The 12,584-nt window shown below is 32.1% G+C and overlaps 1 protein-coding gene across 2 annotated transcripts; it reads right to left on the reverse strand.

Moving 5' to 3' along the window:
• Positions 1 to 6,909: 6,909 nt before the first annotated feature.
• On the reverse strand, positions 6,910 to 11,702 carry LOC111496214 (zinc finger CCCH domain-containing protein 6-like). Of its 2 annotated transcripts, XM_023146580.1 has the most exons (5): positions 11,339 to 11,702; positions 8,417 to 8,626; positions 8,162 to 8,286; positions 7,898 to 8,067; positions 6,910 to 7,786 (listed from the first exon to the last, which is right to left on the reverse strand). In XM_023146580.1, exons 1-5 carry the CDS (start codon positions 11,396 to 11,398, stop codon positions 7,143 to 7,145), a joined length of 1,209 nt encoding a protein of 402 aa, XP_023002348.1. In that variant the 5' UTR covers positions 11,399 to 11,702; the 3' UTR covers positions 6,910 to 7,142. The 2 variants fall into 2 exon arrangements, with proteins under 2 accessions (XP_023002348.1, XP_023002347.1); XM_023146579.1 differs by having other exon boundaries at positions 6,910 to 8,067.
• Positions 11,703 to 12,584: the final 882 nt, after the last annotated feature.

Consider the following 12,584-nt stretch of genomic DNA (forward strand, 5'->3'; position numbering starts at 1 on the left):
TTTATAGTTCGGTCGAGGATTCAAAATCTAAGTTTAGCATTTGATGGCCCCGACATTTTCTTGCAACATGGTCACGTTACCAGACTTTCTCCATAAACTAACACGAGCCTTTTTAGGATGTTTTGTCCTCACTCACATGCCACTTATGGCTCGGCATGACCATACTGGCTATCTCCACAAATCAACCCGAGTCTTTCCAGAATGTGCTTAACCATGAAGTTCCTCTGATTGAGCCACCGAAAAGGAATGTGTTGGATGATGAAAGTCTCACATCGGCTAATTTAGGGAATGATCATGGGTTTATAAGTGAGGAATACTAACTCCATTCGAATGAGGCCTTTGGGGAAACCCAAAGCAAAGCCATGAGAGCTTACACTCAAAGTGGACAATATCATACCATTGTGGAGAGTCGTGTTCGTCTAACAGAATGTACACATTGTTGGTATAGGTAGTAATTTTCATATAACGTTCCTTTATTCAGGTGCCACTGTTTATGTTTAGTATTTTGAGGTAAACCAACTCAACTCAAATATTTTATGGTTAGGTTCATGGCTCGATCCAACCTAATCCAACCCATGAACACCGCTACTATTTAGTATCTAAACTACGAATTGAAGGCTTTCATTTGACCTATGTTATTGACACTATCAACTAAATACTCGAAATGATATGTACGTTCGTCTTCTTAACTAATCAAAATATTATATTCTCGACTCCCGAGAAGTTACCAAAAATTTTACATACATGAATGAAACATTTTAAACTTCCAAGATTTAAATGAAGTAAATCCAATACTCGAAATTCGTAATTAATTTATTCGATCGAAAATGGAGAATTTGGAATATTCTTAAAGAGGGTACAACGAAAGTGAGTGGTCATGTTTCATGCCCACAAACGAATGAACATTATCCTCGACGTTGTCTCTTAATTAATTCTTCCATTTTCTTTGTTATGGAGAACTTTTTACGTTCATGAATCTACCTCAATTCAAATGAATGAAATTAAAGCTTAATTCTTTTTTTTCGATGCTAAATATAATGTTTTTATGTTCGAGATTTGGATTCGAGTTTAGAATTTGGATTCAACACCTATTCGCCCTAATATTTCTCTACGACATGACGAAATTACTTCCTTTTACTCGAGTGCTTCTAATAGTGAAGAAATAACAGTCCAAGTTCACTACTAACCGATATTGTCCTCTTTATGTTTTCCCTTTCGGGCTTCCCGTCAAGGGTTTTTAAATGGGTCTGCTAGAGAGAGGTTTCCACACTCTTATAAAAAAAATGTTTCGTTATCCTCTCCAACAAATGCGGAATCACACAGTCTACCCCCTTCGGGACCCAGCGTCCTTATTGACACTTGTTTCCCTCTCCAATCAATGTGGATCTTACAATCCACCTCCCTCCCTCCCTCAAGGCCCAACGTCCTCGCTGTCACTTATTTCCCTCTCAACTCGATGTGGAATCTCACAGAAGACTATCCGTAATCACTCTTATTTAGATGTGAGCTCAATTCATTTATGTCTCGAGTGTCACACGCCAACTAGCTTCCGTCTTGGTTTGTCCTCAAACGACATCCTATCGTGAGAAACTTTGCTTTGATAACATCTGTAACGCCCCATGTCTAAGAAAATTCAAACCAAGCATACACTTTGTTGATATACGTAGTAACTATCAATTTTTTTAAAAATATTTCTTAATCATCATGTTTTTTAAGAATATTCTCACGTTAAGTCTCCGTTCATTTACTTACTCATCCAAAATTAACTCACGACATTAAATTTTTATTATATTTATAAAAACCATAATTATTTGTATAATTCACTTCAATTTATAATACAAAATTTTTAAAGTAGGAATAGACACCTAATTTATTTATTTATTTAATATATATATATATATATATATATATATATATATATATATTTCTAGCTGCCATGAAATAATAAAAATAATAAAAATATAAGAGAGTGAAAATGGAAGCTTCGAAGAAGCACGTGCAGGCAGCGAGATCCCACCGCTGCTCACTCTTGCCATCCACTGAATAAAATGTCGCGGATATTTTGACTTAATATATTTCATTATAATACAAATATATTATTTTAAAATTTAAAATTGTGGTTATTTTAAATTTTGTGTCTGAATTTTTAATTAAAAAAAACATTGCCAATTTTCTAATTAATATTAACATCAAAGTTTCGTCAAAGAATTTATTAAATAATAATGTTTTATTAAACTCAAACTTATACGTTATTCAATCCGGTTTATCTTGTAGTAACACAAAATAATAAGATATTTTGAGATTTCCGTACATCGATGAATACCCATATTGAAAGACATTCAAGAAAATTTTGATGTCCTCCTCATACACGAGTTTCTAAAGATTTTCATGTTCGCGAAATGACATTTTTGCCCTTCATCGTATTATGTTACGAGTGATCAAATTTTATCGTCGGAGTATTAGTTGACTCAAATTATGTAGATGGTCTTGGTAAAAGCAAATCCACTACTGGGTATGTGTTCTTTTTTACTAATGGAGTTATAAGCTCGAAATCCAAAAATACAGTGTGTTAGAGCTATACGAGTTAGTAAAGAATAACTCATATTATCTAGTAGATGTTTACCAGATAATCGAGATTAAAGTTCAAGAGTATTATTGAAACTTTTGAAAGACAGTAATTTTATTAATTTAGTTTTTTAAATATTAAAGATTAATATTGACAATTTTAAATTATAAAGAAAAAATAATAATTAAATCTAAATACAATTGGTATGTGAACAAAATAAATGCCATGATGATCAAATTTCAATCATTTTTTTATTAATTTGAAAAAGGACTATAATTGAATTAATAATGTTCCAAATATAATATTTTTCAATTTAGTCAAATTATAATTCAAACTTAAACTAGTATGAATACCTTATCAGTTCAGGGTTTGACCACGTGCTTAAATTCAAACCTAACCAAATTAGGTTTCCTTCGCGGTGGTCTTGTTTGATGACGTGTCACATTCTTATTTGATTAATTCTTTTAGATTTTTTTTTTGTTATTAAAATCTTATTTGACTAAATTGTATTACGTATTGAATATAATAACTAAGTTCATTAATTTCAATTTAAAAAATAAAACAATTTTTTTTTTGTTTTTTTGCATAAAGTAATTATTTTTTAAATCTCCTCTCTTCAAAAAATTAAATTTATAATATAGTTTTACCCTTAATTACCGATAATACTGTATTTAAAAAATTATAAAAATACTTTTAGTTAATATTCTGTTTATAAAAAAAATATTTACTGCTTTAATTAATATTATGTTTAAAAAAATATTTACTGTTACCTTCGTACCATGTTAAAAAATTTCAAAAATATTTTTAATATTATATATAAAAATAGTTATAAAAATTTTAAAAAATTATTATCATTATAATATGAATGAAAACAGTCTGATTATTTTAAATTTTTTTAAATGTTATTATTATTATTATTATTATTATTTTTTTGGAATTCTTGATAAGAATATTTTTGAATTTTTGAAAAATTATTATTTTGTAATTTTAAAAAATTGTTTGAATGATTAAAAAAAGAAAAAGAAATTGAGTTTATGTAAAATTGAAAAGGGCATATAATTAATAATTGAAAAGGAAGGAGGACAATTTGGTCACAGTGGCGTAAAGAAGGGCAGTTGAAAAGGCATGTAATGTGAAGGAGATTTATTATTGAAGCGACAGGAGAGGGCGGAAAGTCATATATACCCCACCCCTCAAAGATGGGCGGTGGACTTAAGATTATTATTATTTATTATTTAAATTTTGAAAAATTGCGCGTCGCCTTTGCTGAACGACAAGTCGGATTCAACTGAGAATTGTCGACTTTGCCAGACTAGCCTTACCCGCGTCCCTTGCTTTCTCTAAACTCCACCTCCCATGCACATAACCAAGTTTTAGTATAAGAATCTTTAAAAAAACAAGACTAAGTACGAATGAAAATCTTTCCATTAATGATTTTAAATCTTGTTTAAGATTACGCTCGTAAAATGGAATGAACGGAGTTGCGATCTTTTGAAACAATTTTTTTATGAGCGACTATTCGTAGAAGCACGACAGAATCTAACGAGTAGAGAAGAGTTTGAGTCAATATGATCCCGACCTGAACGAACTACTAGGTTGAGTTAGATTTTTTAAAAACATAAAATTTTTGACATTGTTTGTCGAGTCAGCTCGACCAACCTAAAAATAGGATTACAAACTAACCCAACACTACTCTAACTTATTAATGTTAATGATGTGACTTGAATTTTACGAGATTTTATTCATTAAACCCGACAACCCAATCCACGAATTTTTATCCATTAAACACGACACCCACTGATACGTTCAATATACACGTTCACTTATCTAAAATCGTCTATTATTCACCTTTCATCAACTGACAATTAAACCGACTTCTACGATTCATGTTAAATATTAGCGAAACCCTAACAATGTATACACGGGTCGAGTTTATATTTAACTTGAATCGAAGAAGTGGGTTCGATTGTTAGTTGATGGAAGACGAATACTGAACGATTTTAGACGAGTAAACGTGTAGATCGATCGTATCAGTGGGTGTCGGGTTTGATAAAAATATTGGTTAGTTTCACTTTACAGTTCATGAGGGCATGTGCTTTCCTCAAAACCCTAAACTTCTTCTTTCGTTATCTGTAATTATTGGCAATGGAAAATTTCATTTTGTTTGATAAGTAAATAAATAAATATATATTAAATAAATGCAAATATAAAAAATTTATAAATTAATTTTCATTTTATTTTAAGAAGGTATAATGATTGTTTTTCGTTTCTCGAGGCGCAGAAAGTGCAAAGAGACAAAATTAAGGATTTTTTAAATTTTATTAATTTTTAAATTTTAATAATATATTATAAAAAAATATTGTGTTCTTGAAAGTAATTAAAGAAAAATGGGTGTATTTTAAAAGTATGATCATTGTTGTGAGTGGATGAGTCATTTTTTAATAGTATTTTAGGTATTAGGAGTATTTGATAGGGAATTTGTCACATGTGAGGGGAAACATGGATGAATGAAGGCGACCAAGATCACCGATTAGATAAAGGTTGGCTCGTTTGAGGTTCGGTGGACACGAGCGAACTCTGTTATTACTTCTCATGTTCAAAATTTGAATCAAGATTTGAAATATGAATTTAACACGTGATGGTCTCGTCATGTTTTCTGTGATATGTCCAATTTACTATCGATTAAGAGATCAGAAATTTGTGTTGGGGTGTATATCGAGTCGAATAATCCAAATTATTAGAACAATTTAACCCTGACCGTAAGGATTTGGGTTCGGTTATTTTTCTGGAACTGAACTAATTCGATTTGGGATTCACGTTAAGTGGACAGAGGTTCGATTTGTGTTAACGGTCAGCCATTGTCCTGCTTAATATACACAATAGTACTTTAAAATTAGCCCATTGCACCACTAATTTGAAGAACGTGATAACAACTCAGCTCGAAAATAGAAGTTAGGTTGGTTTGTGAAATAATTTTAGGTTATTTGAGTTATCAAATTCAACAAACCCGAAAATTTGGGTTAGTTCAAAAATTCCCTCAACATAACCCAATGAGTATGCGTGCACCTATAATTCGTAATACTCCGTATCACTAAAAAGGATGAGACAGCTATCTTCGAAACCCTACTCGTAATATCTCTATTGTCTTCAACAACCTAAAAAGAGTCCTAAATAGTCACAATTTCTTAAAATTTGACACGTTTTTCAAAAATTTATCTGACAAATCGACACTATCATACATGTCTAGATATTTTTTATATGAACAATCTTGTTATCTAGTATTATACAACTCGTTATTATACTGAATAACGGTACCAGAATTTTTCGATTTTGAATATCAAAATTGTTTGACTTTGACAAAATTAGAATTTTATTTTAATTATTATGAAGGGAAAAAAAAGAGGAGAAAATAAATTGACATAATAGTGGAGTATTTATTAAATAGGGTTAGAAGAAAATAAATAAAATGGAAGGCCCGTACCTTACCCGGTGGTACGACACGACGAAGCCAGTGGATGTTACGGCGACGTGTCGTTTTGGACAAGTCCGGCCTCCTCTTTGCACCCAATCTAGGGCACAGCATTTTATAAGTGGGCCCAAGCAGAGTTGGACCTATTCTTCTAATGGGCTCGTTGGCCCAATTTACGTGTTTCTAGAAAGAGCAACTCTATGAATTGACTAAATTTAAATGCATTTTTTTTTATTGAATAAGAATATTAATTAGAATTTATTAAAAATCTAAAATTCCATCACAAAATAGAAATCTGAATATCGGATTAATAGATTAATTTTAAAAAATGTTAAAATCAAATAAAAAAAAAAACTCAATTCACAAATCAAGGGTTCAATGGGACAAAAAAAAAAAAAAAAACAAATTTTTTAATTATTAAAAATAAATAAACACCAAAATTCATATGAATATTTTTCTAAAATTATGTGATTTTATTTGTAGTGATTTCTTCCAATTTCCCTGTCTAAAAACTCGTGTTGAATTAGAAAATGACTCAATTCAGGTGACCCGTGACCATTATAGTACTATCTTTTTTGATGCAACTGATCAATTGAATGAAGTCGATTGAATGAAGTTAGTGAACGTACTAGTGATAGTGAAGCAATGGTTGAAGGGGGGCCCATGCTAACACGAAATAGAGGGTCTTTTTTTTTTTTCGGGTCGGGAGGGGGGGGGGGGGTCGTGGTCAGTTTCGGATAATTCANAGTCAATTATCGAACTAGTCGGTTAAAACCAGGATGGTTGGTTTTTGATTTCTTGTTGGACCCCTAGTTGTAATTTAAGAACCTTACATGAATACAGTTAATTCAAAAATCCTACCGATCTCAAAAAATTCATCAAAAGAATATTCTGGTTGACGCTAGAAATGAATGATTAATGGTGGCAGCAGAGGCTCTGGCCTCATTCAAATCATCAAATGGTTATTTTGTGCATGCAAAGATAAAAAAAAAAAACTAAAAAGGAAAACATTTGAACAAATTGCCAACCAAAAGAGCTGAAATCTTGGGCATAAAGCATTCCCAACTCAAGACGAAATACATATCGATCCATTACGGTACTCTACTTTTAACTGCTGATTTCTCGATCGACTTTTGTTCTTTTGGCGCTAGGCATTTCGGGTGCGCTACTACTTCTCTGATGAAATGCGGGGTCGTGCTGATATGCACAATTGGCTCCATGTCGACATCCTCTTGAGCTGTTGAAGTATATGCAAGGCTTCATTATCCTGAACTTCCCATCTCTTGATGGCTGGTTATTATGTAAGAATTCCTGGTTTGTTCCTGATGGTTGGCTGTGACGGTTCCCGAATTGCTGTCGAGGGAAATCGTCTTGTCTCTCTCCTCCGTGTTGCTGAATCAAACTTTTATAGTAGTTCAAGTCCTTCATTGGAGGTCCAGTGGAAGGCAGGGAAGAAACTGGAACACCTCTTGAGGAAGGGTGAGCATTGGGGACAGGTCCTACACTTGCCCCATTTGGTTGAGCGAAAAAAGGACCGCCCGATGCAGGCGCAACCGTGGCATTGGTCTCGGTCATATGCATATGTACAAGCGACGGGTCAGGAGATGATATTGGCTTTTGAGAGCTAGTGACAGTACCAGAATCCACAACCAGCTGCTCAATCATTTTTGGATTGTTAAGAATCTTAACAAGCAATTCACTGTCAATCGTGTTACCCATCTCATTTCTCTTCACAAGTGCACTGAGTGCCGCTGATGCAGCAGCAGCTACATCAGGTTCATTGCCCAGATCCATTCCAGCCATGGAACTCGCACTAGAAGTAGAAGACATATTCGGAAAAACATGTTGAGGTGTATACGTACCAGCATGAACAGAAAGGGACTGTTGTGCACTCATAAGGACAGCACCAGGACTTGCATAATCAGATGAGATTTCGGTTGTTGCATCTTCATCTTCAACAGGAGTAATGGGAATCAAAGGTGTCTGACTGTCATCGACATCGGTACGTTCTGAATCAGCTGCTATGGAAGGGCTGTATGGAGCAAATCAAATGGTTTTTCAGTACAAAGAAAAACAAACAAACCAATGCGAAAAAAGAATTACACGGTGCAAAGGAAGTAATCAACTTAGGAGGTATCGCAGATGCCCGAGGATAAACCGCTTCGAGTACTCTCATTTCTCTCTGATTTTCAACCTCAATCTCTTGGCTTTCTTCACCAACAACCACTCGCCACGTCAAATTCAGCACAAACTACGGGAATAAACATTAAAAGGAAAAGAAAAAAGAAACTGCCATGGGACAAAAAGCATGAATATCATGTTAAACTTGCAGAGCAATAGTTCTAGTTCAACATAAAATTGAAAACGGTATCACTATTTACCTTAGGTGGACATCTCCATTGATTTACAGGAATTTGTGAGAGCTTAATCTGCAACTGATTCTCAGGATGAGCTACTTCAAATCCGGGAGGCAAAATGTCATCAGAACCCGATCCGGTAGAATGCAAGAGCCATGACGTCTTTGCTTGAAGGTGATCTTGAGCACCCAATCCCACTTGGGAAGGAGACTCTTCTGACAAGAACAATCTAACCTGCAAAGGAAAGATGCATTAGTTAACAGGGGAATTGTACAGCACACATGATCCTCTTAGGTCAGTTTTTCTTTGTTTCCTATTAGGGTTATCAAGACATTCAAACGAACAGAGCCAAATTAGACCCCAAACAAACGACCAAAAAATTTAATACATGAATAAATAACACATCCCATAAAAAAGAATAAGGCGTAATGAAGAATCTCAAAAATTCCTAGAGTGAGGTTCCCTTAATGAGAGGTGCAGGTTACTCCTCAACAAACATGTGATTGGATGAACATACTGGCTGAATACTTGTTAGTATAAAAAAAGATATAGTTATAAAACTTTTAGTTCACTAATATAGACATTTCGATAAAATGTCACAATGCTAGCATAATATTATTACTTAACCCGGTTAAAATATCATTTTGGTCTTTGTACCTTGAGCCCTGTTCCATTTTGCGTTCAACAATTACACAGGAGTTGGATTGAGCTGTAAACTTTTGGAATGATAATTGGTGCCTTATTCATGTTCAATACCATTTTAGGTCCTTGTACCTCGAATGTTCAAATCAGTCTTGTACTTTTAATACATGTTTAAAATAGTCTTTATTGTTAGTTGACATCAATAATAATAATAATTTTCTTGCAAGAAAAGACATAATGTGAATATGTTTGGGAGGACCAATCGAGACTGGTCTTTTTTCTTTTCTTTTTTTTTGTGGAAAAGTCAACAGAAAACTAATAGTAGGGATTAATGTTAAGAAGATTTATTAATAGAACAAGGGCTAATTAGAACATTCGGAAGTACAAAAACTAAAATGGAATGAGAACCAAAGTTCGGGGACCTAGTATTTTAACCTATTGTACATACAAAAAGTATTGATGTAATTTAATTAATCTATAAGAATAACATTACATTTGTAATCCTATAATATGTTAGGGTAACGTTTGTTTTATAAAGCAAACTTAACATATTTCATAGTAAAACAAAAGAAAGCATTAAATGAATGTAATATGCTAGCATTCTTAAAAAGAACATTCCTATGTACACACGTAAAAAACGACATACACAAAATATATATATGAACGACCCCTAACAAGCTAAATCTGGCATATTCTCATAGAATTTAGGAATTTAATGGTATCATAACATTTAATTATAGAAACACAAGAAGTGAGATATTAATAGGAACTAGAGAATTATAATGATAATGCATAAGAAAATACAAAAAGAGACCTAAGCAGTTTTAGAGGAACTCGGAACCTCGCTCCTGAATAAACTCAAGCCCAAAACAACTCAAACCCTTGTCTGCCTTCATCCCACATGCTCTAGTTATAACCAATTCCTATGAGCAGTTTTTTTGGCTAATAACTAATATACTCTTTTTCTAAAAGAATGACTATTGTACTCTTAGTATTGTTTCGAAATGGTTTGTGATACATGTACTTTGACAGCCTAGGAGTGAAACTATACAATCTCGCTTCACTGAAACGGCTGTCAAACAACATTGCTTTAGGTGAGCTTACTGACCATTCACACAGAACATACAGCTACTTAGCCGATGTGCGACTGGCTAATTAGCCACTGTAAATATTTCTTTAGTATACTAATAATATTTCTGAATTCTACCCTAATGGTATTCCTTCATCCTATAGTCGGAGGTAGGTGCAAGTTGGTCCAAACGCTCATAAATATAAACATAGATACATAATATATCGTATTCCTAAATTCTAACAGAAACGTACTCCCTACACAACATTCCTACGGTTCATACATGCTATTATGCAAGACTTACAGCCTTCCAACCAAAGAAAAATAGTAATTGTGCTATTTTACACATAAAAGATCGAGCAGCCTCAAGGAAACCAAGGCATTTATCTTCCAAGTATAGAATTGTACCCCCTTAGGTACTATGAAGTGTAAGCCTTCATACAAATACAAAATCAGGGATACAAATAAAAAACTGTGTAATATAAAACATAATGAATGTACAAAAGAATTAAAAAGAATCTCATATCCATAAATTCACTTTTTAAACTAAAGATTCCAATGGTTATTCTCAACAACATCATCACAGTGATAAAATGGAGAGACTTATATCTTAATTTTATTCTTCAGATGTCTTTAGCCTTAGTGTTAAAAAGAAAATAATCGGCTATATAGCATACATAAGGCAGAAGAATGAAATTATTCCTCAAGCTATTGCATGACTGCAAATACAGTTTGTTCATATGAAGGCAAAACCGCTCACGAACTTAAAAACTACCCTGCTTCAAAATGAGATTCAGGGCAGCTCTAGTGAAATTAAATTCGTGAAACAACTGGGCCTATATTTCCAATCCATTGATTGTCATCATGTGGTTGATTTAATTTTAAACCCAACAAATTTGATAGAAAAAACTTTCCGTTTAGTATATTCCCAGGGTACTAAAAATTTGTTGCAAAACGAGAATCGAAGCCCTGAGAAATCAAAATATGTAGGAAGTACAGTTATAACCAGTGAATAAAGCAGAACAATGAAACATAGGTTCAAAACACAAACGATTCTAGATAGAAATGAAGCTTAACCCAAAACTGCAACAATTACAGTGATACGAACAAAAAAAAAAAAAAAAATCGAAATTCCCAAAATCGAGGCGGCAGATGACTGTTTCGCAAAATTGATATTCGTATAATGAAATTAAGCCTAAATACGCCGGATTTAATCAGAGGAAATTAGATTATACCTGCCGGAGATTAAGATCTGAAGCCCATGAAACCCTTTTCCCTTTGTGCAATCTTCTCATATTTACAGGGTTAAGAGACGGAATATGATTCTAATCAGAACGAAAACCCTAGTGCTATTGCTTCGAATCCGGAGTCGATTTTCAAACTTTTAAAGAAGTAAAAGTCCTCATTTCAAAATCGAAAAGTGTCGCGAATTAATCAAAGTGGAATTTGCAGAAGGGCGATCTAAATTTGCATGCAACTCTTAAACAAGACAGAAACAGAGAGATCGAAGAAAACCCTAGATCCTCTGGTTCAGGCTTTTCCGGCTACAGCCTCTGCATTTCCCTTCGGCTTTGTTTTCATATTTTTTTCAGTAAAATTCTGTTTAATTTGGTTTATAGCAAATACTTGACTCTTGTTGAGATGGATTGGATTTAGTAAATTCATTCTTTTATTTTGCTTTTTAATATTATAATTATTTTTTTTCTTTTTCTTTTTCTTTTTCTTTTTCTTTTTCTAAAATAATAAAAAAAATGGTAATTTATTTTAAAAATATTCCTAAACTTTCAAAAAAAAAAAAAAAAATTATAATACCTTAAAAAAAAATCTAAAACACTACGGCTATCATTACTTTTATACGAAAATTATTAATATTTTGTTTCAAAAATACTTCTAAATTTCATAGAGTTTCATTAATTTCCTTTTAACTTATTTTTAAAAAGTTCAATAATAAAAAAAATTATAATTTATTTTAAAAATACTCATAAAATTTATTATTGAGGATACTTTTGTATTTATTTAGAGAAATGGTAAGATATTTTTTTAAAGGGTAAAACATGCTAAAATATCTAAATATTTTTTAGTCAATATTTTAATAAGAATAAATCAATAGGAAAATAGTATTTACTTCTACTCAATTTATAGATTTAGCTCTAAAATTAGTTATTAAATTTTAAATTTAGTTTCAATAAATTCATAAAATTAAATTTTATATACTCAACTTTTAATTTATCAAATACTTTATTGCCTTCAATTTTGTTATTTTACATGTTCTAAAATTTTTAAATTATTTAAATAATTCTCAAACTTTTTATTTTGTTTTCACTTACCATATACTTCTTAAAAATTTCACACATTTTAAATAAAAAATTAGTCTATTTGATCTCCCAATTATAGAATGTTTTTTTTATTTCTAATTACGCATAAAAAAAAAGTATTTCTAATTATGCATTAAAAAAAGAGAGTATTTTTTTATTTTGTTGT

Source organism: Cucurbita maxima, unplaced genomic scaffold (assembly GCF_002738345.1).
Source record: "Cucurbita maxima cultivar Rimu unplaced genomic scaffold, Cmax_1.0 Cma_Scf00022, whole genome shotgun sequence".
NCBI classification, from domain to species: domain Eukaryota; kingdom Viridiplantae; phylum Streptophyta; class Magnoliopsida; order Cucurbitales; family Cucurbitaceae; genus Cucurbita; species Cucurbita maxima.